The following is a 27988-nucleotide window of genomic DNA, read 5'->3' on the forward strand; positions in this document are numbered from 1 at the left end:
CCACATACGCAGCTGCACGCACGTGCACACACGCGCACAGCAGCACGTACCGTGACTGACGTCTGAATGAGCCGAGCGACAGCGACATGAAGGGAACATACAAGATGCAGGCTACAGAGAACGGGGTATTGAGAGAGTCTTTTAAGTTTGTTGAGGAGGAGAAGAGTGACGCCCGCATTCAAGGCGGGGAGGCGCAGCCGCTGCCCTCCTGTTGCCTCAGTGTCAACAAGGTGTCCTACACAGTCAGGTAAGCCACAGACTAAATAAATAAATAAAGAATGCACAGACAGAGAGACATGCGGAACATGTCAAGCACAAAGTTTCAAGTTTTGTCCAAAAGTCTGTTATCTTCTAGGCCAGGGTTCTGATAATAATTGAATACCGATGGAGATATTGTTTTTCAAACAAGTTTGTGTCATGGTATGAATCAAACAGGGAAGGCATACTCAAATCCTCATCAACACTGTTTGCTCCACTCACCAGCTGTCAATGCTTCTATTTTATAAGATGCTGTGATTATTTATCCTACCTTGTTAAAATGTCCTACTGTAGAACAAATTCATAGTAATCCTAACCTGCACATGTGCAATAACACTTGTTAGTACCACTTGATTGGTGGTAGTATTTTGCTGATAGGCATTCAGTAATTACTGATACTCTTTAAAATGTACCGTGTGTGTGTGTGTGTGTGTGTGTGTGGTTCAGTGAGCGTGTTGGTCCTTGGTGGGACTTGCCCTCCTACAGGAAGAGATGGACCCGTCAGATCCTCAACGAGGTCTCCTTCCATGTCGGCAGTGGGCAGATCATGGGAATACTAGGCAACTCAGGTTGGCATCTCTGCCTGTGTTTGAGCTCCGACTTGGAAAAGAAAATATTTCATTGACAAATGTATCTAATTTTGGTTTTGGAAGTAAGGAGCCAGAGAATTAAGGGCCATGCTTTCCTTGAATAGTTTAGTTGAAGCCTTCAGACAAAGAGACATTTGATTTGGTTTGCCTGAAATTCTTTTTATGAACAGCCTATACAGCATTAGAGTAGTACAGTCAATGCAAATCACTGGTGAACATAACTTGAAACTAAACACGGAAACACTTCTTACCATGCAATTAGCTGGTATAACTTTAAAAATTGGTCCAATTGTGTTTTAACGCTAATAGAGACGATGTGAAAAGTGATCTTTGTTTTTAAGAAATTCATCTAAAGCTGTAGTCCCAGGTCCATGTGGGAAGAGGCCATGTTTTGCCCAAGAACCCAATTTAGTTGTATTGGAAAAGGAGGTTGTGCTTCAACCGTGGGATTCTCAGTGGAGTGCTGAACCCAAAATCCAATAAGCATATTCCAAAACATGTGAAAAGGTAGCACATCTCAAATTTTCAAGTCAAAGGGCATCCGGGTAGCGTAGCGGTCTAGTCAATTGCCTACCAACAGGGGGATCTCCGGTTCAAGTCCCTGTATTACCTCCGGCTTGCTACAAACACAATTGGCCGTGTCTGTGGGTGGGAAGCTGGATGTTGGTATGTGTCCTGGTTGCTGCACTAGCGCCTCCTCTGGTCAGTTGGGGTGCCTGTTCGGGAGCGGGAACTGGAAGAAATAGTGTGATCCTCCCACGCCCTACGTCCCCCTGGCAAAACTCGCTGTCAGGTGAAAAGAAACGGCTGGTGACTCCACATGTGGTAGACTGCAGCCCTCCCCGGCTCGGCAGAGGGGGTGTAGCAGCGACTGGGACGGCTCTGAAGAGTGGCCGGATACAATTTGGGAGAAAAAGGAGGGGGGGTTCAAGTCAAGGAGGACAAAATGCTTACATTTCACTTGTTCATTTGGTTCACATCACAGTGGAAAAATGCGTATGTGTTTTGGAACAGAGCCTTCATCAGAGCATTTGAAGTATACGGGTTCCGTTCTGTAATATACACAGGGGGAGCATTAATACACAGCTGGGAGTTGCTGGGAATTGGACCCAATTATTTATGAACCAATCATTTTTCTTATGCCATGGTTCTAGATACAGGGACCAATCACAAGAATTTTGTTAAATTTGATTTAATACAATATGAAGCTTCACAAAACACAGTTTCTGGCTGTGTCTTTATGCCTGTTCCATAATCCAAGTAAGAAAATCAAAGAAGGTTGAATCAGTTCATCTGGACACAACGTTTATTGTGAGAAATGTGTCATCACTCAACTAAGTGACCTCTTCATTCTCACCTGACTGCAGGTGTCCCCACCCTTAAACAATACAGTGGCATAACGCCTGAAACCAACGACCAGTTTCATATGCAAATATGGGTGTGACCATTAACTAGAGTTTCAATGGCCATGTGTACTATTCACAGAGGATTTGGGAATAGTTGCAATCACAGCATTGTAAGATGGTGACATGTACTCTGTTCTCCATCCCCCCAGTTCAGGGATGGTTGTTCCCTCTGCACATAGATGGCCTCTTTGACTACCCATTCCACTTTTTCTGTCCATCATTGCTTCACTACTAAGACCATACACTAGATGACAATATTTGAATAAACCCCTTTCATTTTCCATTGTCCTACCATGGAAAAATAATAGCTTGGCGTTAGCCCCGCCCATGGTGCTGGTTGGCTAATTGTGCCCCCTGCGTCGCTCATTAGATAATTGTTTTGTTTTCAACCAAGAAACCGCAGTTTCATGCCAGACCAACAGAATCATGGTGGAGTGAACGGTCAAAGGTCTGGACCCACTCAAGTCAATTTTATTTGTGTTGCCCAATATCACAAATTACAAATTTGCCTCAAGGGGCGTTACAGCAACACAACATCCTGTCCTTAGACCCTCGCATTGTATAAGGAACAGCTCCCTAAAAAAAACAAAAAACAAACCTTTAACAGTAAGAAAAAATAGGAAGAAACCTCAGGAGGAGCAACAGAGGAGGGATCTCTCTCCCAAGACGGGACAACGTGCAATGGATGTGTTTACACAATTTACATAATACAACAGTTGAAAGAGGGCAACAGAATTATAATGGAATTATAGAATATATGAAGAATATGATGAGGAGGATGCCAAGCAGTGTCCAGATGCCACTGGAACAGCGCAGCACCCGAGCCACATGACCAGCATCATCATGTAAAATAAAAAATGGTCACACATCTTAGTGAGAGACGGATGTAAGATTAAAACAGGATAACAAAATTATATGGATTCATAAGATATATAAAAAGAAAATGTGATGAGGGGGATGCCAAGCAGTGGCCAGGTGGCAACCACCATCACCATGGAGACCCGGGAGGGCAAACTGCACGTGCACACAAGGGAGACTCGCATCACACCATTCACGCACAGAAAAAGAGAAGACACCATTCAGAGAGAGAGAAAAGACATTAGAGAAGAGAAGAAGAGACCAGTGTGCAATAGTCAATAGTCTATACTCTATAATCTTGTTGGCAGAACAGTGGTTGGTAAATTCATTGAGACAGAAAACCGACCCGCCATGCAGTACAGGTTGTGAAGCACTCAACTTAAAGGCAACTAATTGTAAGCTAAGGCAAAAAGATGAGTTTTAAGTTTGGCTTTAAAGGACTCAACAGACTCTGATTGTCTGATGGCAGCAGGCAGGTTATTCCACAAGAACGGGGCCCGATAGGAAAAGGCCCTGCCACCAGCTGAATTCTTTTTAAACTTTGGGCTCACACAGAAGCCCTGTATGTTGAGAGCGAAGAGCTTGAGGTTGAATGTAGGGTTTAAGGAGATCAGACAGGTAAGATGGGGCAAGCCCCTTTAGGATTTTATAAGTTAGCAGAAGCACTTTGTATTCTGATCTAACATGGATAGGAAGCCATTAAAAAGAGGCAAGAATTGGTGTAATAAGGTCAAATTTCCTAGATTTAGTTAGGATTCAAGCTGCAGCATTCTGAACCATCTGAAGACTTCTAGTGCTAGCATGTGGCAGACCTGAAAACAGAACATTACAGTAATCAAGTCTGGAAGAAACAAATGCATGTGTTAGAGTCTCTGCGTCAGCCATGGACAGGAAAGACAGAATTTAAGCTAAGTTACGTAAGTGACCCAGGCAAGTTTGTAATCTTTTGGAACCCACAAACTATGAATTATGACCACTGGCCACTTAAGGATGTAGGATCAGCCGTAAGATCATCCAACAATGGAAAATGAATGGGGTTTATTCAGATGTCCCCTTATTGTCGTCTAGTGTATGGTCTTAATAGTGAATCAGTGACAGCCAGAAACAGTGTTTTGTGAAGCTTCATTTTGTATTAAATCAAATTTAACAATATACTTGTGATTGGTCCCTGTATCTAGAACCATGGGATAAGAAAAGTGATTGGTTCATAAATAATTGGGTCCAATTACTAACAACTCCCAGTTGCGTATTACCGCTGCCTTTGTGTATGTTACAGAACTGAACCTGTATATGTCAAATGCTCTGATGAAGGCTCTGTGCTGAAATGCATAAGTGTTTTACAGTTGTGTTGTGAACCAAATGAACAAGTGAAATGTATTTTGATTTGACAATTTGAGATCAGAATCAGAAATACTTCATTCATCCCCAAGGGGAAATTGGATAAGAAAAGCATCTGGCAGCGGTGGGATTCGAACCCACGCCCCCGAAGAGACTGGAGCCTTAATCCAGCGCCTTAGACCGCTCGGCCACGCTACCATGGCTGAGCTGTGATACCTTTTCACATTTTTTTGGAATGACCTGACCCGACCCCACCACACTGTGTGTGTGTGTGTACGCACAACAGGCTCTGGGAAGACCACTCTCCTGGATGCCATCTCAGGGAGGATTGGAAACTCAGGTACACTCCATGGAGAGGTCTTCATAAATGGCAGGAAGCTGAAGAGAGAGAAATACCAGGACTGCTTCTCCTACGTTCTGCAGGTACCACTACCAGATGCACTTCAGAACACAGAATCAGTCATTTAAAACCTCAGTGGGTAATGTACTGACTCAGAATTAGTGTGGGATCCCCCACTAAAAAATCAAAACTCATTTCTCAAACTGGGTCTGAACTGAAAAAAAAAACCCCAACTATTTAATCATTCAAATTAATATATATTTTGTAGTTCAGCGTGTAGCCATCTTGTCAGCTCAACTTTTCCAGTTTGCTGGTTTCAGGTGCTGTGTGTGAATGAAAATACTAAAACATTCAAGAGACCATTTAAATTTACTCAGAGCCTCAATTTACAGCTAGTTGCCAAAAACCGTCATTTGCTGTCAACCTGGTGATCTGAGAAGCAATATCTTTACTAAACTGTTGTTTTATATGATGAACCACATGAAATCCCAGCAAAACTATTCTGTGATCATAGCCATTAAACTAATCGAGTAATTTGCCCCCAGATACATAACATGCCTTGAGCCAGCTGTTGGTTTGGATTTTTTTCCGCCCTTTTTCTCCCCAATTGTGTCCGGCCACTCTTCCGAGCCGTCCCAGTCACTGCTCCACCCCCTCTGCCAATCCGGGGAGGGCTTCAGACTACCACATGCCTCCTCTGATACATGTGGGGTCGCCAGCCCCTTCTTTTCACCTGACAGTAAGGAGTTTCAGCAGGGGGACGTGGCGCGTGGGAGGATCACGCTATTCCCCCCAGTTCCCTCTCCCCCCATGAACCGGCGCCCGACTAACCAGAAGAGGCGCTAGTGCAGCGATCAGGACACACACCCACACCTGGCTTCCCACCCGCAGACATGGTCAATTGTGTTCGTAGGGACACCTGACCAAGCCGGAGGTAACACAGGCATTCGAACCGGCGATCCCTGTGTTAGTAGAAAACGGAATAGACCGCCACGCTACCCGGACACACTCAGTTGTTGGTATTTTGACCCCTTGATAAGAATGCATTTTTACATCTGGAAAGAAAAGCGCAGCACATTTCTAAGCTAAACCCATGGCTGAGCTCCTCGTTGATGACAAAAGTATTTATCGCCGTAATGTTCAGTAGCACATTCTAAACATTATTAGAAAGATCAAGTGGTGGTTTTATGGTAGGACACATAGACCTCATCCTCTCCCACCATCTTTGCCACAGTTCACATCACTCATTATCTGACATCAGGTTAATCTTAGGCCTATTATTAGGGAATGGCTGCATAGCGGTCACATTGTGTATGTGTGTGTGTGTGTTTGTGTTTGTGTGTGCACACTCTGTGTGTACCTAAGCACATTGCCCCAAATATAAACCCATGAACTTAATGGACACACTTGCATAGCACATACACACATGTATGCATGCATAAAAGCACATGCTCTTTTTAGGGCTGTTATGGCTAAAGCACATACTCTCTTTAGGGCCGGTATGGCTCAGGAGGTAGGGCGGGTAGTCTAGTAATCAGAAGGTCACTGGTTTGATCCTGGCTCCTGCAGTGTGTCGAAATGTCCTTGAGCAAGACATGGAACCTTTAACTGCTCCTGATGAGCAGAGTAGGTTGGCACCTTGCATGGTAGCCTCCTCCATCAGTGTATGAATATGGGTGACTGTGAGGCATACACTGTAAAGTGCTTTGAGTGGTCGGTGGACTAGAAAAGCACTACAGTCCATTTACTCACACATATGCATAGATACACACACTCTTTGCAAAGCTAGGGAAAAGGTTGCCCTGGCCTCTGTGAAATTAACTTGAGACCCTTGATAGCCTCCTCATACGCTTAATCTCTCAATGAGAGGTGCTCAAGTGCATCCAAAGCCTGAATTAAAAACACTAGCTTTAAACCAGCCTTACTTCCTTTCAAATCATGTCTCCTTTCCAGCTGATAGCACACATCCCTCCTCCTCTCTGTGCTCTCTAAGCCTTGTCATTAACTTCCCCTGCTAAGCTGCAGATGAGGAGGTGATATGGGTGCCTGATATTAAAGTCATTCGGTGGAGAGAGGATTGGGAGGCACCACGTGTTAATTGAGGCTGGCAGCAGGTACACCGGGTTCAGGCTACATGTGGGAGTTTATGTGTACCTTGCATTGCATACATATAGACTATGCATATAGGGACATCATGCATCAAGGATTAGCAAAAACATATCGGCATATTCAGATAAGACAACTGCGGATCTGTGGTACGGCGACTGTGAAATCATTGCATAGCCTATATCTATCCTTCACCACCATCGTGTATTGGACCATCATCATCTCTCTTTTATTTTGATTCACAAGTAAAAGTTCTAGTAGTGAGGAAGACTCCACTGCCGCTTCAGAATTATTCAATTTCAAATCTGCTATAAGTTATACTTTAAGGGGTCACATGTTGCTTAAAGGGCTAACAGTTCCCACCGGTTTCCCCTAACTTGCAGATTCGGTGAATTAGACTCTAAACGGGACAAAAGCCTGTCGAGAATGGCTCCTCAATTCTTGCTGGGACAGGCTCCAGCCCCCGACTGATGCTGAATTGGATTAATCAGATTTAGAAAATGATTAAATGAGTGTTGTTTGGGACGAAGAGAAAATGTGAAACCTACCTTTGTATCACTTCAATTCCTTTTCTTTGTCCTCTATATGACTCTTTTCCGCCTGCCTCTGTACTGTAAACCACTCTCTTTCTGTTTCCATCTCTCACTGTATCGCAATCATTTTCCTTTCGTCTCTGTCTGTCTGTCTTTCTGTCTGTGTCTGTCCATCTGTCCAGAGCGATAACCTGTTGAGCCATTTGACTGTTGAGGAGACTCTGACCTACACAGCTCAGCTGGCCCTGCGGAAGCACTCAGCCGTAGGCATCAAGAAGAAGGTGAACTTTGAAACACTTCCTCCGCTCCGTTCACTGCATTAGCCCTCTTTGTGCTTTCTATTGACATTTCTCGAAGACAGGGAGACAACCAAACAGGTGAAGGTAGAGACCGTGCCCCCGGGGTCTCATGTCATTCATGGGTATGTGTACCAGTTGCTGGAGGAGATGTCTTTCCTCTTATCAAATCAAATGAATTGAATGTGTAATCCCCAACCCCACTTCCCAGTTAACGGTAAACTCCCATGTGAATTATGAAGGAAAAATAAATCAATTCTCAAGAATAAGATTTTAATGATCTAAAATTTCCCATTGTGCATGAGATTTTTAACCGATTGTTGTCAGTTTGTGAATATTGATGATTTCTCCTTGATGCATATTTATATCGTGAACCTACACAGTACACGGACAAGACTTATTTGAATTATCATGAGCGCTGAGTTCACATAGCACGTGTACCAGGCCCAGCATCCCTTCCATCTAACCTGCTGGTGCTGGTTAATGTCTTGACATCTGACCTTTGACTTCTGACTCCTGTGCAGGTGTCAGCAGTGATGGCAGAGCTGAGTCTTAGTCATGTGGCCCAAAGTGTTATTGGAGGCCGTGTTTTCCCAGGGATCTCTGGGGGTGAGAGGAGGAGGGTCTCCATCGCCAGCCAGCTCCTTCAAGACCCCAGTTAGTACCCCCCTCCACCCCCCCCCCACACACACAGGCTATCCTTGGGTTTACCTGCACAGGTTGACATGTCAGCAAAGCGGTCAGAGTAGTATCTTCACCAATGTTCAATAATGTCAACAGTTTTAGATTTAAAAAATTGACCTTATTTGTTTCATAGGAGGTGTAAATATATATTTTTCAATAGTCTTCAAATTATCCAAAATTTGAGTCTTACAATAGACTTAGCATGAAAGACACGGATATGGAAGCAACAGGAAATCAAGAAAGAGTGTCATTTTGGGAAAAAAAAGGAACAAAGTTTACGCCACAGTACTTGTGTCTTCTCAAAGAGAACTTCTAGTCCACACTCGAGCAAACAAAGAGGGCGAAGATTATAGCAAAGCATGAGCGGGCGGGGGGGTGGGGGTGGATGAGGAAGGCAAGTGAAAGGCAGAGTTATCACACCACGCTGAAATAAGACGAGACTCACCTCTGGGTGTGTGTATGTGTATGTGTGTGTGTGTGTGTGTGTGTGTGTGTGTGTGTGTGTGTAGGTGTAGTTTATCAAGTGGGTTGTCCCCCAGGGAGGTTGAAGGGTCTCAGTCCTCATTCAGGATTAGACTGGCCACACAGCTGTTCACGCACGCACGCACGCACGCACGCGCACACACACACGCGCGCGGATACAGCAGTTATACACAGTAATGAGGAGTTCCCATCCGCTGCTTCTCCAATCAACCAGGAAATGAATTAATCTCACAATTAAAGCAACTGCTAATTCCACTCTGCTTTCATAATGTAAAGAGGCAATCTTTTAATTGTCCTAATTAGAGTAATTAACCAAAAAAAGAACACATTTATCTTAACGAGTTTAGTTGGCCCCTTTGAGAGGCCTGCCTGCGCCATTTCATAAAAGTGCATTAAACCTTTTAAAAGTTAAAACTTGAAAGAAAGAAAAAAGAGAACAATAGCAGAAAGTTATTTGGAGTCCATCTTTCTCTTCCTCGACCTGTTCTCAGTATTCCCTGTTGAGTGACTAACTTGTCTGATGATGGTGATGTCATTGTAGAAGTAATCCTATTGGATGAGCCAACCACGGGGCTGGACAGCATGACAGCCAACCAGATTGTGGTCCTGCTCGCCGAGCTGGCCAAGAGGGACCGCATCGTTGTGGTGACCATACACCAACCACGTTCCGAACTCTTCAGGGTGGGTGGGTGTTGAGATGATGACGGGGAAAAGGACAGATTGACGCCGTCAAGTTGTTGTATGGGAAAACTTAAAAGCCTTTACTCGACACAGAAGGGAGTATTACATTCTTATGGATAGGTACTGACTGAAGACATTCAGTTGTGTGTTTGTGTGCACCTTTGTACGTGTGTTTGCTTGTATTTGCATGCTAGTTTGATCACAAACAAAGCGAATGTCATTATAAGTACAGTAAAAGCACTTTCCATTGTCATAAAGTGAGAAGGTTATGTATTGTGTATTGATAGCCATTGGTTGTGACGTCAAACTATGCAGTAATATGTATGCACACACACACATGATTTTTTTCTGTGTGTGTGTATCTAACCCTCAGGTGTTCAGTCGGATAGCCATAATGAGTCGTGGCGAGCTGGTGTTCTGCGGGCAGCCAGAGGAGATGGTAGACTTCTTCAGCCAGTGTGGATACGAGTGTCCAGAGTACTGCAACCCCTTTGACATCTATGGTACGTGTTAGTTTCAGTCCTGGGACTAGCACTGTTAAGATTTCCTTATCGTTTCTCCTTCAGGGTTGCCCTACAGTGCAGCGGCATGCAGCATCAGGGCAAAAAGGGTGGCATGTGCAAAAGCTGCATCTTCATCACATGCTCTGTCATCTCCCTTTCAAGGTCACCAGCTAATTCCTTATGTACAAGCCGCCATGATCAATCCGCCATTTTTTTTCACTTCTGTTGTTTAGAAGACTACGGTAGCCCTTTCCAAATGTTCTCACTGAATCTCAAATACCTGATGAATAGGGGCATCCAGGTAGCGTAGCGGTTTATTCCGTTGCCTGCCAACACAGGGATCGCCAGTTCGAATCCCCGCGTTACCTTCAGCTTGGTCAGGCGTCCCTACAGACACAGTTGGCTGTGTTTGGTCGGTCGGGGCACATGTTCAGGAGGGAGGGGGAACTTGGGGGAATAGTGTGATCCTCCCATGTGCTACATCCCCCTGGCGAAACTCCTCACTGTCAGTTGAAAAGAAGCGGCTGGCGACTCCACATGTATCGGAGGAGGCATGTGGTAGTCTGCAGCCCTCCCCAGATCGGCAGAGGAGGTGGAGCAGTGACCGGGATGGCTTGGAAGAGGGGGGGTAATTGGCCAAGTACAATTAGGGAGAAAAAAAAGGGGGAGGACTACCTGATGAATAGTAGACACTCTTTGTTTGAGTTAATTATGATTTGGAGGGCAACGTTGTCTCCTACAAGGTTATATTTATGATGGCGTGATGTTTGTATTTACCCGTTTAAATGAGTAGGCATTAGATAAAACATTCTCTCCGAAGTGTAGGATTTGAGGATCAAATACCAGCTAGACTTAAATTAACATGAATTATGTGATGCCGGACATCTGCCCCTGTATGTGTCACACATGTGTTATGACCCCTCCTGGCCCGGCCTGTTTGTTTTTCTACGCCTTGAGGTGACTGGCTTCTCTCCATGTACAGTGGACTTCACCTCGGTGGACACACGCAACAGTGAAAGGGAGGCGGCCACGTTCAGCCGCATGCACGACATCACCTCATCCTACCAAGCGTCTGCTATCTACCAGAACATGCTGGGAAAGATGAAGCAGAGCCTGCGGCGGGCAAACAAACCAGCCATTCCCTTTAAGAGCAAAGAGTCACCCGGTGGTGCTGCTAAACTCGGGGTTCTTCTCAGGTACATTTTAGAAAGTCCGTAGTCCTCCGTTAAGGTGAAGTTGGGCTACCCAGGGCTCTTATATGTTATTCATCTCTCCTGTTCACCACCCCATCTCTCCCGGTATTCCTGTTTCTGTGTTAGGGATCTTGTTTTGCTGCGGTGCATATGAAGCCTGTCTTACCAAATAAACTCTTTTAATGCACTATATCCTCCTACAAAACCAGTTGTGTGGTGAGCATTTAAAGAAATATTGTGGTCCTCCTACACTGTCACCTTCATTGTCATATCCCTCTTTTTGTCTGTGTGTTTTTCACCCATATGCATCGCTTAAATATCTTTCCCCTCTTTTTGTGTATGCACATGTATATCTGCTCACGCTTGTATTTGCATGTACATACCTGATGTGTTTCTATTTGTATCTGCCTGTGTGTGTGTGTGTGTGTGTGTGTGTGTGTGTGTGTGTGTGTGTGTGTGTGTGTGTGTGTGTGTGTTTTTTGTGGGCAGGCGGACAATGCGGAACCTCTCCAGGGACAGGATGGGCGTTTTGATGAGACTGTCCCAAAACTTAATCTACGGGCTCTTCGTCGCCTTTTTCGTCATGCATTTAGACAATGATGTCACCAAAGGAGCCGTGCAGGACCGCATTGGGATCATCTACCAGTCAGTGGGGGCCTCGCCCTACACTGGCATGCTCAACGCTGTGGCTCTCTGTGAGTCCTATCTGTACCTTATACATAAACCACATGTAAGAGTATGTGGGCTAAAAACACCTTGTACTTGTGGTTACTGGTATCCCCTTCAATTAAGAGAGTCAGACAGGAGTACCACTAAATATGGTCGCATATTTTGTTCCCATGCCCTAACACTACTCAACCTGCATAAGCCAACATACACGGCTGTTTACCACAGAAATCACACAGAAAATGAAACTCGCTGGGGCATCTGGTTGGCATGGCGGTCTATTCCATTACCTGCCAACACGTGGCTCAGCAGTTCGAATCCCCATGCTACCTCCGGCTTGGTCGGGCGTCCCTACAAACACAATTGGCCGTGTCTGCGGTTGGGAAGCCGGATGTGGGTACGTGTCCTGGTCGCTGCACTAGCGCCTCCTCTGGTCAGTCGGGGAGCCTGTTCGGGGGGAGAGGGGAACTGGGAGGAATCGCGTGAGCCTCTCATGCGCTACGTCCCCCTGGCAAAACTCCTCACAGTCAGGTGAAAAGAAGTGGCTGGTGACACCACATGTATCGAAGGAGGCATGTGGTAGTCTGCAGCCCTCCCCGGATTGGCAGAGGGGGTGGAGCAGCAACCAGGACGGCTCAGAAGAGTGGGGTAATTGGCCGGATACAATTGGGGAGAAAAAGGGGGATCCCAAAATAAATAAATATATAAAATGAAACTCGCTGAAAGGGAATTAAAGAAAATGGATAGGTATGTCAGTAACGGTGACTTATTTGACTCTCATCTGAGAATATAGGATATTTTTCTGAGGATAGCATTCATATTTTGGTTTAAAACTACATATGTAGGTAAAACATAAAACACAGGATTCAAACGATCGAACAAAAGATCCTGTCCATTTCCCCCTCCCATTATCAATTACGGTAAAAGTAAACACATTTCAGCATTTTTCCATAATATCTACATCTCAGTGACATCTGTACAACTGTATGGATCCAAAAGTGTCCTTCAAAAGATGCTTGCATTACAAGTGGATATGGTCAAGAAAGACACAAACTTCCCCCTACCCTACCCGAGCAAAAGCAGCTTATCTTCATCTACACTTGTGCCTATCAGCCTGTTTTAAAACATCTTATCTCAGGTAGAAGTGTGTGCGGGCTCACTTATCTTTTCCTGCACTAGGTGAAAGGTTGTCAGGTTGCTTCATGAGGTGAGAGTGTGGGCAGGTGTGACTACTAGGCTGTGATGAAGTGTACTAAATACAATGGTGGAAACAAACACTATGAATACTGTTTCTAGCTGAGGGGTGGACTGTATGCAGCGAGGGATGGCGGTCAGGAGTTGTGATGGGGATATAGTGGCGACGGTGGCTCCGAGGTAGAGCAGGTTGTCTGCTAACTGGAGGGTATATACTCTGATGAGACAAAACAAACAAAGAATGACAGTTGAGCAATTCTTTTTCTCATTTGCTTGGTATATGTTGCCATTGGCCTGGGTCCTAGGATACTGGGAGGGCCTATATCCCTGATCCATATTCCTGATATAACCTCTCATAGGAAGGCAGAGTTCAATGACCCTAAATTCCCTTTTACCCAGACCGATCTTTTCCATCTGTGTGTGTGTGGGTGTGTGTGTGTGTATGTGTGTGTGTTCCATGAGGTCATTGTTAGCATTCATAGTGGTTGATTTGACTGTAGGTAACCTTAAATACACACACACACACACACACACACACACACACACACACATTTGTTTCTCTATACTTGTGAGGACCATCACTGACTTTTAATTCCCTAGCTCCTTACCCTAACCATCAGAACTATGCCTTCGGGCGACCGCGTGGCATGGCGGTCTAGTCCGTTGCCTTCCAACACAGGGATTGGTGGTTCGAATCCTCATGTTACCGCCAGCGTGGTCGGGCATTCCTACAGACACAATTGGCCGTGTCTGCGGGTAGGAAGCTGGATGTGGGTATGTGTCCTGGTCGCTGTACTAGCACCTCCTCTGGTTGGTCGGGGCGCCTGTTCAGGGGGGAGGGGGAACTGGGAAGAATGGCGTGATCCTCCCATGCGCTACGTCCCCCTGGTGAAACTCCTCACTGTCAGGTGAAAAGAAGCGGCTAGCGACTCCACATGTATCGGAGGAGGCATGTGGTAGTCTGCAGCCCTCCCCGGATCAGCAGAGGGGGTGGAGCAGTGACAGGGACAGCTCGGAAGAGTGGGGTGATTTGCCGGGTACAGTTGGGGAGAAAAAGGGGCAAAAATAAAAAGAACTACATGCCTTCACCCTTACCCCAACCTTAATATGATCCTAATTCTAACCTTAACTCTAAACCCAAATCCTGGCCCTGAAACAGACCACTGAAGAAGTGAGGATCAGCCAAAATGTCCTAACTTTGCAATCTTTCTTTCTTTCTTTCTCTCTCTCTCTCTCTCTCTCTCTCTCTCTCTCTCTCTCTCTCTCTCTCTCACACACACACACACACACACACACACACACACACACACACAAATAAAAGCACAATATATTCTGCCAACAAAATTTGAATATTGGCTGTGGGGGGTTATCTCCTATCTGTGCTAAAGGCGAGGGTGTCGTTGTGGAACAGCGTGATGACTTAATCCCCTCGCTGTCTTGTTGTCTCTGTTGGGCTATGTAACTGATCAAGACAGGTCAGGTCTCTGAGTAATACTAACACTGACATCCTGCTACATCCAATGAAAAACATTTGAGGTATACTGTGCCACTGAACCTCTCTACCGTACCCATAAATACATCATCTGGTTGTGTGAAGGGGGTTAACTCCTTCGCCCATCTATTTTAGTTTGTCCTTTCCTTTGCATACAGCTCATTTCATTTTATGAAAGCAGTTTTCCACAGTCTTTGCCTTATTTTTTAGTAACGTTGTACTTCATGGAGTGCGTACTATCTTTCTTTTTAAACGTGTGCTGTAATAATCTGAAATTTCAACCTTCTGACATCATCTACCCTCCCTCTCTCTTTCTCCCTGTCTCCCCTACCCTCTTTTCCTCTCCAGTCCCAGCTTTGCGGGCAATCGGGGATCAGGAGAGTCAGGATGGACTGTACAGTAAATGGCAGATGTTCCTGGCCTACATCTTCCACATCCTGCCCTTCAGCATCATCAGTGTCTTCATCTTCAGTTCCTTCCTGTACTGGTGGGTAGTGTTGAGGCTGGTGAATGTTTTTGTTGTTTTGTTTTGCCTCTGTTTTCAATCAGAAAAGGTTCATGTACTCTCTTTTTACATAGTTCCCTCCCTCCCTCCAACACACACACACACACACACACACACAAACACCTTGCCTCCTCACCCTGTCTTCTTCCTTCCTCCCTCGCCTTATTTTCTCCCTCTTTGCTCTCCTCCTCAGGACTGTGGGAATGCATCCAGACAGTATGCGCTTCTTGTGTTTCTCTGCTGTGGTCCTGGTTCCTCATATAATAGGTGAATTGCTGCAAACAAGAGAATAAAACAAGCAGCAAAAAACAAAAACAGAATTTACCCTTTTTGCAGCTCACTTGAAAGTTTTGAGACAAAATTTTAGGAATTTTTTTTTTCCATGTGTATATGCTCTTGCAGTTGTACCTTGTTAAACACCTCCATGAGATTCAATGCCAGTCACTCTCACAGGCTCTTGTGTTATGTAATTTGCTACCAATGCTTTGACAGAGGTGTGCTGAAGCTATTACGCTAATGCACAAGCTTTTATGATTTTTCTTTTCAAAGGGGAGGTTCTTACTGTGGTGCTACTTGGGGTGGTCCAGGACCCAAACATGGTCAACAGTGGTGTGGCTCTGCTCAATATCGCTGGTATCCTGGTGGGCTCAGGCTTCCTGAGGTGAGAAACTAAATCTGTTTTTTTTCTCTTTTGGTAGCATAGCGGTCTATTCGGTTGCCTACCAACATGGGGATTGCTGGTTCGAATCCCCGTGTTACCTCCGGCTTGGTCGGGCATCCCTTAAGATACAATTGTCCGTGTCTATGGGTGGGAAGCCGGATGTGGGTATGTGTCCTGGTCACTGCGCTAGCGCCTCCTCTGGTCGGTCAGGGCGCCTGTTCAGGGGGGAGGGGGAACTGGGGGGAATAGCGTGATCCTCCAACATGCTACGTCCCCCTGGCGAAACTCCTCACTGTCAGGTGAAAGGAAGCAGCTGGCGACTCCACGTGTATCGTAGGATTCATGTGGTAGTCTGCAACCCTCCCCGGATCGTTAGTGGGGGTGGAGCAGCGATTGGGACAGGTCAAAAGAATTGGGTAATTGGCCGGGTACAATTGGGGAGAAAAGGGGGGGGCAAACATATAAGAAGCAAATGTACACATAGACTCAAATACAACCAGCACAACCAAAGTACTTTTTTTCTAACCTGGATTCCAGCTTCAGGATGCAGCCTGTATGGCCATAGCTTTATTTAGGGGCTGTTTTTAAAAAAACATTTTTTATTCTTTTTGTCATTTAGAAACAAAAATCTTTGCTGAAAAAGGACAACTCTGCATTATAACTTTAAACAAAAGGCTGAACACAACATAACATGATAAATGTCATTGGCTTTTTTCTTTTTTTCTTTTTTTCATTGTGGTCCATTTCGATACCTGATTTTCCCCATCTCAGAAGTACCCAGCAGATGCCAGTGGTCTTCCAGTGGCTCAGCTACCTTACTTTCCAGAAATACAGCTGTGAACTGCTTATTGTCACAGAGTTTCATGGACTCAACTTCACATGCAGTAAGTTGTCTTTCAGTACCAAATGGGTCATTTTGTTGCACACATTGAGCTATGAATGATGACTTTAACTTATTTTGCGAGGCAGAAACATCTCTTTTTGCTCTCTGGTTTAAGAGCAAGGGAGCTGGCTAGTGTGGCATCCATGGAGCAGGCGGGACTGAATATTTGCTCTGGGATAGTTTTAAGTTTTTAAAATAAATAAAGCACGGGGCATCCGGGTAGCATAGCGGTCTATTCCGTTGCCTACTAACACGGGGATTGCCGGTTCGAATTCCCGTGTTACCTCCGGCTTGGTTGGGTGTCTCTACAGACACAATTGGCTGTGTCTGCGGGTGGAAAGTTGGATGTGGGTATGTGTCCTGGTCGCTACACTAGCGCCTCCTCTGGTCGGTCGGGGCACCTGTTCGGGGGGGGAGGGGAAACTGGTGGGAATAGCATGATCCCCCCACGTACTATGTCCCCCTGGCAAAACTCCTCACTGTCAGGTGAAAAGAAGCGGCTGGTGACTCCACATGTATCGGAGGAGGCATGTGGTAGTCTGCAGCCTTCCCGGATTGGCAGAGGTGGCGGAGCAGCAACCAGGATGGCTCAGAAGAGTGGTGTAATTGGCCGGGTACAATTGGGAAGGAAAAAAAAAGGGGGGGGGTCCCATAAATAAATAAAGCCCCTGCTCAAACAGAATATCAATGAAATATCCCATTGAAATAAATGATTACATGAAATTTCTGTTAGTAACAATAATGATGATAACAATCGACAGCAGTAGTTTCACTGTTGCCATCTGTCTCTCCATATGGAGTGCCATGGTCCACATGGAATCCTCCATGAGTACTCCAGATTTCCCGCTACAGCATAAAACATCGTATTTTATGTGAAATGGAGACTCTTAATTGTCCATAGTTAAGTATGGTTTGCAAATTTATCATGTGTTTAAGACTTGGGATGGACCGGTATCCTGTCCAAGGTGTCTCCTTCCCCTCTGCCCAATGTCTGCTCAAACAGGCTCCAGCCCCTCTGCAACCCCGACTTGGAGCGAGCAAGTAGGATTAATCAACCAGTCATAAGAATTTGATAGTTGCTAACTCTCTCCATGTTGTATTGTTGCAACAGGTGACACAAGCCATATGACGGGGTCCTGTCTGATCACTCAGGGCAGTCAGATCATTGACGAGGGATACGCTGGCGCCCTGTCCCGATACACACTAGATTTTATGCTCCTTTACTCCTTCCTCCCTGCCCTCCTTCTTCTGGGTGTAGTCAGCTTTAAGATCAGAGACCACCTCGGACGTCACTGACACCGTGAAGGAAGCACTCTGGGATGGACTTTGTGTGGAACAGTAAGGCGAACCAAGAGTAATTCAGATCAGCCCAAAGACATCTGTGAAGCCACCGTTCACAAATTTAATTTTCTTGCTAATAACTTGTTGCACCTACATGACATGTATTTGCACTTTGCCCTATATGTTTTACTGTAAGCACTCACCATAGATTATGACATAAGGGCTATTTACTATGGGTCATTTGTACAGGACATTATGCTTTCAACCCGTTAACTGATGTCCAAAGCATTGACATCAGTGGGTTTGGTGCAAATTAGTGCTGTCAGGGCAATTCACCCCAATGCAAGGTACAGGATATAATCCTTGATCCATACTGATTGGAAAAAACAAGGTTGTCATTCCACCGTACCCGAGAGCCGCTGAGGGACTAGGTATTCTCTCATCTATTAAAAATGGTTGCATGTAAATTGAGCTCCAGGTTTAAGAAATCAGCAAAGCCTTTGTAAAAATTTGACGTTCAACCAGGTGCAAGCTTGGATAGATACAAAACAAAGACAACCCACGACATGGACCTGATGATTAAACTCACGTTCCAGGGTGCAGTACAGCATGGCACTGATGCTGACAAGGTTAGATTACAGGTCTGACCTCATTAGGACCATCTTTGTTAAAGACAATATGGTTTTGTATACCAATACCAACTGAATGGCATATCTAAACACGGCAACTCGAAACGTAGGCTATGTATTGTCGGTTTGACTCAACAGAACAGGTAGATTTGTATTACTCTTTAACGTCCACATTCCAAGCACTTAGATGAACTTAATACTTTACTTTTATTTGCCTGTATTCTAAACGTTGATTGTATTTGTCATGCTAGCCATGTGTATGTATAGATTGAATGTTGTAATAAATGTACCCAGCTCAATTTAGCAACTAAACACAAATTTTTCTAGTGAAAATTTTAAAGTTTATTTTTCTAGCACACATTCTATCATCAGTATAAAAAAATCATTTTGTGTTAACAGAAATAGTTTTGTAAGCTTGAGTTGTAAAAGTGTATCAGAATTAACTATGGCAAAACTACACTAATAAAAGCTTCAATAAATAGGGGGAAAAAAGTGTATGAACAGAATACACGTGCTGAAAGATGTAGTGTTGATTTGTGTGACAATATTTTCTGCTAGGCTTCCAGTTCCAGTCCTTTCCATGACTTTGCTGCATTTTTCTTATACTGCTCCAGTTCCTAAGAGAGACAGACAAGAGAGTAGTACAACTTAAACATTTGTGCTAAGTGATCATCATAATGGTAAACAAGGTTTTGATGGCAGTGAATGGATGTAAAAAAAAATCCAAATATAAATCTGGGGCACCCCTGTAGATTGTAATATCAATGGACTTTATAATAGATCAATTAGTAGGCTATATCTTAAGTGGTTATCTTCCTATCTTGCTGTCTGATCATCAAATATTAACCATGGCTTTCCACGGTGTATTACAGGCTACGCAGGACACCAGGGTTGTTTTGCTTACCCTGGCATAGATATTGGAGGACAAAATGTTTTGCAGTCTTCTGTGTCAAATAGGAAATCTGTATTCTAGAGAAATTATTTTAAATTCTGTTTTAATACTTAATACAGATCCTTTTTTTAGACTTGAACATGTCTGACCTGATTCTGGTTGAAATAAGCTCTGAAATCAACCTTTAGGTTCCCTTTAGTCTCCCCCAATGGTTTGGTGACTCTTATTTGTATTGTCATACTTAGTCTGACATACTGTGGTATGGTAAAGTAAAATGTTTGTCAAAGTTTCCAGCCTAGGATTGAAAATATTTTTGAGTTAACCTTTCTTCAGATTCTGATTTCAGACTTGCGCTCTGCAGTGCCTTCTCCCCACTCCCACAACCCTCATCTTTCTCCTACTGCCTCAACACACGTAGGGCACTTTAGGTCAGATGGGCAGAATCTTATCTCAGGTAGCATCAAATAGCAGGCTAGGTTAAAGAAGGTTACAGCAGATATCTGACCAATTTACAATCCGTTTGGAAATGCGCTTCGTCTTTGTATTCTTTATATTCAGTGTAACATGAACCTTTACCCCCTCAATCCTATTGGCCGCCAACACTAATTATCTCATGTGCTGACCAATGGCAGGGCTAGTAAAGTAGCATCAGGTGAGTCGTCCAGTGATAACAGTATGATTGACACGTTAATATAATGGCAAGAGGTAACTGTAGTTCATGTGACAGTGTGGCAATACAACCCAGACAGGCAGGAGGACTGCTTGCCTCCAACTAGGACACGTCTATGACTTATGTTGAAGATCATTTGTAAGAAAATTACATGTCCTAGACTACATCTGGGTTACTGTCGGACAAAAGTTTAATATGGACCATTAACCTCATTACAAGACGGTGTGGGGCGAACGATGGGCCAGCCTTCAATTGTCGATCCATGCATCTATATCTATGACATGTATATTCTAACTTCAGTTAGCTTAGCACAGTTTAACAGGGTAGGAAACACAAAGATCTAATGCAACATTATTGTATTGTTATTCTATCGACAGTTCTAGTTTCATTTCACATCGCTTCGCTGGTGTGAGGTCCTTGTGTCATCGATAAGCAGGGATTATTTGCTAAAAGACACTTCAACAGGGTGGTTGTGTTTAAAGGAAATTAAGCTCAACCTTAAGGATGAAGGACAGTCTCCTGACTGATTACATTACCCACCCTGCTATCAATTAACATAATGACAGAACAATGAGTCAATGGTGTGTGTTAAAATATATCCCAGTGTTTCCCCTACATGAATCTAGCCGCTGCTGAAATATGACCGCCGCCACTGCTGAATTTTTTTTTTTATATAAGAGAGGGCTCCCTCTTATCTCTTTAGAACTAACGATATTATATTTTGTGCCAAGGATGCTTCATATCCAGGTCAATTCACACACCTGTGAGTGACGCATATAAATGAGAAACTTTGCGCTTACCTGATAATGTCAGCATAATGATTAGACAACAAGCACCGGGTAGGTGTCAACAATGAAGCAAGCAATGCTGATCACGGATTCAGGGTTATCATTCGCCGAAAGTGTATTTTCCTAAATCTTGACACCTCATATGTAAGCTAGACAGACATTTTCCCTGCTCATTACTGTGCACAAATGTACTTACTGTATGTACTTGGGCCTCAAGAGCCCTTGTGCCGGCAGACACACTGAAACCTCCCAGTAGGGCACGGTGCAGGGAAAAAAATTTGCACGTGTGCTTCACCTCCACTGCTACAACTCCATTCTTAAGGAAACACTGTATTCAATTGTGCAAAAACAGTGACGGGGTATGGGCAGATGTTTTGCAAAAAGTGTTACATACCTGGTCTTTCTGGGACCTCATGGCATCAACGTGAGGCTCATTGTACTGGGGATCCTTGGCGGGCTCCATCAGCTCCTTCCGCTCACTGGAACTCTGCAGAGAAACAGACAGGTGCACGGGTACACCCAGACGGAGATGTTAACATCTGAGCTGTTCATTTAAGTGCACTGGTCAGAGACGTGTGATTCATTTTTTGCGACTGAATGCATTATTTTCTGAAACTGACAGAAATTCAAGAGACATACTAAATGACACCAATGAAATTCTAAATTGTGCTTTGCTTTTACTGAAATTAAAATGATAACTTGAGTTTTGGTGTTCCATTCTCTAAAATGTCTCATGATAAAGTGTACAAAACAACACTAGCGTAAAATGGTTAATTTCCTCCAAACACCTCTGAATTATTTGGCATATTTTTATGATAAGTTGCAAATAAATGAGGAAAAATAAGTAGCAGTCATTTTCAAACATTCTATCACAAATAAAAACTTCTTGGAAGTGGACCTCTTTAATGTCAAGTGGCACAGCTACTACTACTACTACCTACTACTACTACTACTAATTTTGGCTGCTCCCGTTAGGGGTCGCCACAGCAGATCATCCATTTCCATCGCTTCCTGTCCTCCGCATCTTCCTCTGTCACACCAGCCACCTGCATGTCCTCACCACATTCATAAACCTCCTCTTTGGCCTTCTTCTTTTCCCTGGCAGCTCCATATTCAGCATCCTTCTCCCAATATATCCAGCATCTCTCCTCCACACATGTCCAAACCATCTCAGTCTTGCCTCTTTTGCTTTGTCTCCAAACCATCCAACCTGAGCTGTCCCTCCAATAGAATCGGTCCTGTCCTTCTTTGTCACTCCCAATGAAAATCTTAGCATCTTCAACTCTGCCACCTCCAGCTCCACCTCCTGTCTTTTTGTCAGTGTCACTGTCTCCAAACTACATTACATAGCTGGTCTCACAACCATCTTGTAAACCTTCCCTTTAACTCTTGCTAGTACCCTTCTGTCACAAATCACTACTGACAGGCTTCTCCACCCACTCCACCCTGCCTGCACTCTCTTCTTCACCTCTCTCCTGCACTGCCCATTACTTTGGACAGTTGATCCCAAGTATTTAAACTCATACGCCTTCGTCACCTCTACTCCCTGCATCCTCACCATTCCACTGTCCTCTCTCTCATTCACGCATAGGTATTCCGTGTCAAGTGGCACAACAGATGTAAAAAAAAAAAACACTTAAATTGGGACATGAGCAAGTAAGCAACAAAAGCATAAAAAAAGACCTCAAAGAACCCCCAGTGGACCACAGTTACTGCACATTTGCATGAATTAATGTTATGTAATGTGTGGGCTTTTGTGTGTGCGCTTCTGCAAGGTAAAAATGTTTATGTTCACACATCCAAAGAAAAATTGTTATTTTTTTGTTGCTTTCTTTCAGTGTGGGCACATCTCTTGAAAGACATGGGTTGCCTGCAGTGTGTGGACTACCTCTGTGGGAAAGACAATCTCATAGACTTTCTTCCAGAGGTCCATTGGGTTCCTGGCATGCAGAGAACCAATATCCACATTGGTCGCAGGAGGGGAACCTATGGGAGTAATAGAGCATTGCGTTAAACTGTTATTTTGAACCATGCTATATTCACATCACCAGCTTAATATATATAAAAAACGCAGCTCATTTCCGGTTTGGTTCAACATGTTACCACAAATTTAAGTCTCACGGGACACCAAGCGAGTTGCACGATAGTTGGCACAAGCGTTGACAAAGTTCCATTAACTGCAATGCTGACTTGTACCACAGAGCGGTGCTGTGCTCACCTATTTGGCTCAGGGAGTCAGAGCCGGCTGGAATGATGAGAGGCTTTGCAGAGTCAAAGGACACAGACTTCCTATTTGAACACAGGAAAAGGTCCACCAAACAATACAAAATAAAACAGACATGAAACCAATATTTTAAAAGATTGAGGAAAATGGGGATTCTGGGTCGTGAGACCAATGGCTGAGATCAGCACTGATAATCTTAATTTAACAGAAGAGATTTCAAACAGTTATTGCTCCCTCTTTAAAGTTTTATCTTCCTTGGGCTAGACTGAAAATTTGAATTGAAGACCCCAGAATAGGCTTCATTGTTCTACATCTGTAAACCAAGTGAAATATTCCCAAGGGGAAATTAAACTCATTATTTAGAATCACTACTTTGTTTACAGTGGTCAAGAGGCGCAAAAATGTTAATGAAAGAGACATTTACAATACACGTATAGTAAACCATAGCATAAGGGAGACTTCTGATCCATTAATTTGGAATAAAGTAGTTCAGACAATGTTGGTGTAATGACATGCATAGTTCCATTTACAATCTTAAAGGAAAATTTCGCACATGGTTTTGTGTATGTGGAATCAGTACTGATGAGTAATGTAGTCGGCTGAAGTAATAAAGTCCTCTCTGCGTACTATATTGATGGACAAATTGGTGTTGTCCTGCTCAGTCTTTGCCATAGCGCCTACACGTTGATTGCATTGCGCGTAAGCATCTGTATCATCATCCATGAAGTCCTCTGTGCTAGTGTTGTGGGACGTCACTTCTACCATCGAGAAAGTAGCTTAGTCGAGAGAATGAGGATGTGTTTTTTGAACAGCGTGTTTAGAGTAGATTAGATTATTAGAAACCCTGCTAGGCTGTAGTTTTTTCAGTCACCAAATGACATCATGATATGTCACTTGGCAGCCAGAAAAAAATTTGGTTTCACTGCCGCTCCACACATGCAGAAATGATCAGGAACAACTACAGATGTTTTTAATGAGCTACTCCTGTTGCAGATAGACAGAGATAAGGTTGAAAATTGGTGAATTTTCCCTTTAAGTGTAAATTGTTGTCCAATAGCGCCATCAATTTGTAGTGGGTCATCCCTCTCTTACCCTCTGTCCAGACCAAAGGCCAAGTGGGAAAAGAAGCTCCTGGTTTTAGACATCATGTTCTCCGACTTGATGCTTGTGAACTAATGAAAAGATTGGAAGAAATGGAGAGAAAGCAGATTGGAAGAAAGGAGAGATGGAACAAAAGACATAAATAAGAATAGATGGATTGAGTTGTAGGGCCCCGTGATTTCCGCACGGCGGAAAACATGGAAGGAATCAGAACAGAGACATAAAAATGGATTTAAGATATAAACATCAAAGTGCATGGAATTTGGAGATTATTAGGATTTTGTGAACACATCAGGAAGTAACTTCTTCTGAGACAAACCATTGTTCTCCCTCACAGAACCTCTGTCACACTTTAGTGTTCTTGTGCATGTGAGTGCACTTCCACAGCGTGCACACATCAGTAAAGACATGTGGGCTTGTTATATGGGATAAAGAAAAATAATGTCTAAGCCACTAGCGTCACAGAAAACATTAAAAAAAGATGCCTGAGATACGGCATTAATTCAAGTCAGAACAGTGTCCAAACAACTTTTATAAAACAGGGCGACAGCTTGTTTGTCTAAATCTCTTCTGCAAGAACTTTGATTAATTTAAACTTAAAATGCCCCTTATAGTTGTAGTTCCACTGTAGTTGATTACACAAACGTTCTTACGGTGAAAACGGGTAAAAAGACAAAAATCTGGGGAAAAGAAAACCACAAATGGGGAAACAATAAAGCACAATATGGGAAAAATCAAAATAGATTTAATGGGGCCAAAGAACTGTAAAGTAGTACAGAGCAATCATTCAAAAAGGGAAAAGTCCTTGAACCCAATAGAGGAGGTGCTCACCTTAAAACATATTAATGATGGGCCTAGAATGCAAAATAGTACATGTACTCTGAAAGCAGACTTACGATGAGAGAAGCTGCATAGTAGTGGGCAACAAAGCGAAGGGTCTTACTGACCACTTTCTTCTTTTCAGGGTCCATTTCCTACAATGCATAGAAAACACTTATTTAAAATATATAACAATAGAAATGATACTGATGGCTTTGAGTCTACTTCAACAGTGCAAAATCACAAATTATCAGTACCCTCTACTAAACCCGTGGTTCACAACAGCAGTGCTTGAAATGGCATCAAACAAGAATCCTACAATATTACGAGCTTTTCATTTAAGTATCTTGAGAGATCGAGAGGCAACATGTCTAGGCAAAGATTAGTAGTTTACCTGAAACATGTCATATTTGCTGCCAATAATGAGCAAGGGAACAGGAAAGGGAGTAATCAGCTCTCTGTCCTGTTGATGGAGTCATGGTTAATTCAGGGTATATGCATCATCTTATTTCTGCACTGTAATCTGACATAAAGACTTGAACATTTTATTTAGTCCCTGTCTATAAACTCAAGTAAGATGTTAATTATCACTTCATGTAGGTGTCGATAAGCTACCCAATGTGTCTTAAGAGCTTTTTGAGAGTACTATTAATAAATGCTATATTTCAAAATATTTTCAAATAAACGTCATTTTTGCCCTCAACTGAAGAAAATGCTTATAGTGCTTTTTATACAGACTTGATGTCCTTTCCTTCTCTTATTTTCTGACATATTTTCTAATTTTATTGTTTTCATTTTATGCACGCTATTTTACTGTGACCTGTAATCGTTTCTATTTTGTTTTGCTTGAATGTAATTTTGATTTGCTCTTTTATAAAGTGCACTGCATTTCACTTTATTCTTCTAGCACATTGTGTTCATAAAGTTTGCTTGATTGATTAACATATTACAGGATAGTCTTTAGGTAAGTTGCGCATTGCTGGGTGGAAAGAGGTCTTGGTTCTAGCTTGGGGCTTTCCTGCTTGCTGTGCCTGGGAGTAGGCCTTCTCCACTTGGGTTTGTGCTGCCTGCAGCATCCTTTCCATGGTGCTCCACAGTGCATTTGGCTTGGAGAGATCCAGCACAAGGATGACTGAGAGAGATCTAGGAGCAGAGGAGAATGGATTTGTGCTGTAGTAAGACACAAAATTGCTAATGCACATATTGTATTGAAGTTTATACATTCCTAATTACATAAATACACAGAGACAATTTTCCCATTTTTTTTCTTTAAATTACTTTTTGACATGGTTTATGCAGACAAAAATGACAGCAGTATTTCAGATGTAAAAATAATAAAAAAAGACATGTTTTATTCGAAACACATTAATTTAGGAGGAAATGACAGCACAGCAGATAGAGGTAGATATCTGGATCACATGTTAGTGACCCACCTAATGGCAAGAGGATTGATGGGGATCTGGACCAGGTCTGACAGGAAGGTACCTCCCCCCAGCTCCCACAGGTGAGCTATGTCCTTCGGCTGGAAATAAAACACTATATCAGTTTTATCATATTGCTAACCACAAGCTTGGCTTTCATAGTCATTTGTGCACAGCTGTGCGGACAAAGAGCTTTGTCTGCATTCAAACTATGCTGGCTGTGAGGTATTGACTCAGTCCAACTCAACCATGCAGCATCTGATCATGCAAAAGAATGACTTCATATTGATCTATTTAATGCCTCTGTGAGATGGTTTATATTTTTATATCTCAAATGTTTAAGTTTCATACAAGCACATTTTATGCGAAAAAAAGTTATATAGAAAACGGTGCTCAGTGAAAGCAGGGCTTCCCCCAGCATTATTTGAGCGACTCCTTACTGCGTTGTGTCCTCTAGCTCTTCGGCCAAAAGTATACTCCAGAGCAAGGGTCGGCTTCGGAGCTTCATCCCTGGTGGATAACAAACATCATTATTTAGGTTAAAAAATAGGATAATGGTGTTGAGTGGTAGATTATGTTCAATGGTAGTCTAACTAAATTTTGAAACTACGCAAGGGGCATTGATCTCATTTACTTTATACCAAAGTTGTGTGAACACACACACATTTTACTTATATTTATAGGTAAATGTGTCCTGGGGTAGGCAGAACTCTATTAATAAAGGACAAATCTGAGCATTAGCTTCTCTGTTTCTCTGATCATTGTCTGCTACATATTCATCTTAAATACAGCAGGAGAACTAATGTGGCCATAATATGACTTCATCTCACCTGTCAAGGCATCGGAGAAGAATTGAAGTTTTACCCTAAAATGGGAGGGGTTCCGTTAGAAAACAACGAAATATGCTGTACTTACTGCCGATAATTTCTGGCTAGATAACTGACGTACCCCTGCCTTACTACCAATCATAAACACGGTCCTTTCGCTGACAACCGTTTCTCCTCCATCCTCCTCTGCACCCCCACTCTCCCGGCTCTGTAATTCCGCTACAGCCAGCTCCCATAGGGTGTCTGTGCTGAGGAATACAAGCAGAAAGCGGTCCCATTGATGATTTTAAATATTGCGATTGCTTTGCAGGGGCGACCACACACTTAGAATTTATCGTAAAACAAATGTTTACCTCGTTTTTGGCATCTCCCAACACGACCGTTGGGAACAACCTGGTTAGGATTACTACGAAAACAGAGGCTGTTTCCCAAACCCCATAATACCCATTGTCACTTTGACGTTAAATAGTTATAAAATGCATGTACAGCGCAAAATACGAATTTTGTGAGCACAAAAAGTGACCGGATGCGCATTGAATTTGCAACAATTTCAGATACTGCTGTTTGACACAGACGCTAGGTACTGCGGCTAACACAACGACGTCCGTCAAATGTAAATCCGTGTAAAACACTGACACTATTAGATGGTTCCGGGTACGTTATAGG

General features: G+C 43.4%; 2 protein-coding genes and 1 non-coding gene across 3 annotated transcripts; 1 reads left to right on the top strand and 2 right to left on the bottom strand.

Moving 5' to 3' along the window:
- Positions 1-86: 86 nt before the first annotated feature.
- On the top strand, positions 87-17966 carry abcg5 (ATP-binding cassette, sub-family G (WHITE), member 5). The gene is made up of 14 exons (XM_056292288.1): positions 87-247; positions 706-827; positions 4737-4873; positions 7612-7710; positions 8250-8382; positions 9434-9573; positions 9947-10076; positions 11059-11272; positions 11759-11964; positions 14970-15108; positions 15320-15393; positions 15676-15787; positions 16559-16671; positions 17782-17966. Exons 1-14 carry the CDS (start codon positions 87-89, stop codon positions 17964-17966), a joined length of 1965 nt encoding a protein of 654 aa, XP_056148263.1.
- On the bottom strand, positions 4567-4648 carry trnal-aag (transfer RNA leucine (anticodon AAG)). The gene has a single exon. It is a non-coding gene; the product is annotated as a tRNA-Leu (tRNA).
- Positions 17967-18262: 296 nt separating the features above from the next.
- dync2li1 (dynein, cytoplasmic 2, light intermediate chain 1) lies at positions 18263-27916 on the bottom strand. The gene is made up of 13 exons (XM_056292094.1): positions 27676-27916; positions 27444-27570; positions 27326-27360; positions 26936-27005; positions 26508-26596; positions 26025-26217; positions 25469-25537; positions 25152-25229; positions 24247-24326; positions 23149-23219; positions 22819-22916; positions 21325-21417; positions 18263-19197 (listed from the first exon to the last, which is right to left on the bottom strand). Exons 1-13 carry the CDS (start codon positions 27687-27689, stop codon positions 19135-19137), a joined length of 1080 nt encoding a protein of 359 aa, XP_056148069.1. The 5' UTR covers positions 27690-27916; the 3' UTR covers positions 18263-19134.
- Positions 27917-27988: the final 72 nt, after the last annotated feature.

Source organism: Lampris incognitus, chromosome 13 (genome assembly GCF_029633865.1).
Source record: "Lampris incognitus isolate fLamInc1 chromosome 13, fLamInc1.hap2, whole genome shotgun sequence".
In the NCBI taxonomy this organism is placed as follows: Eukaryota; Metazoa; Chordata; class Actinopteri; order Lampriformes; family Lampridae; genus Lampris; species Lampris incognitus.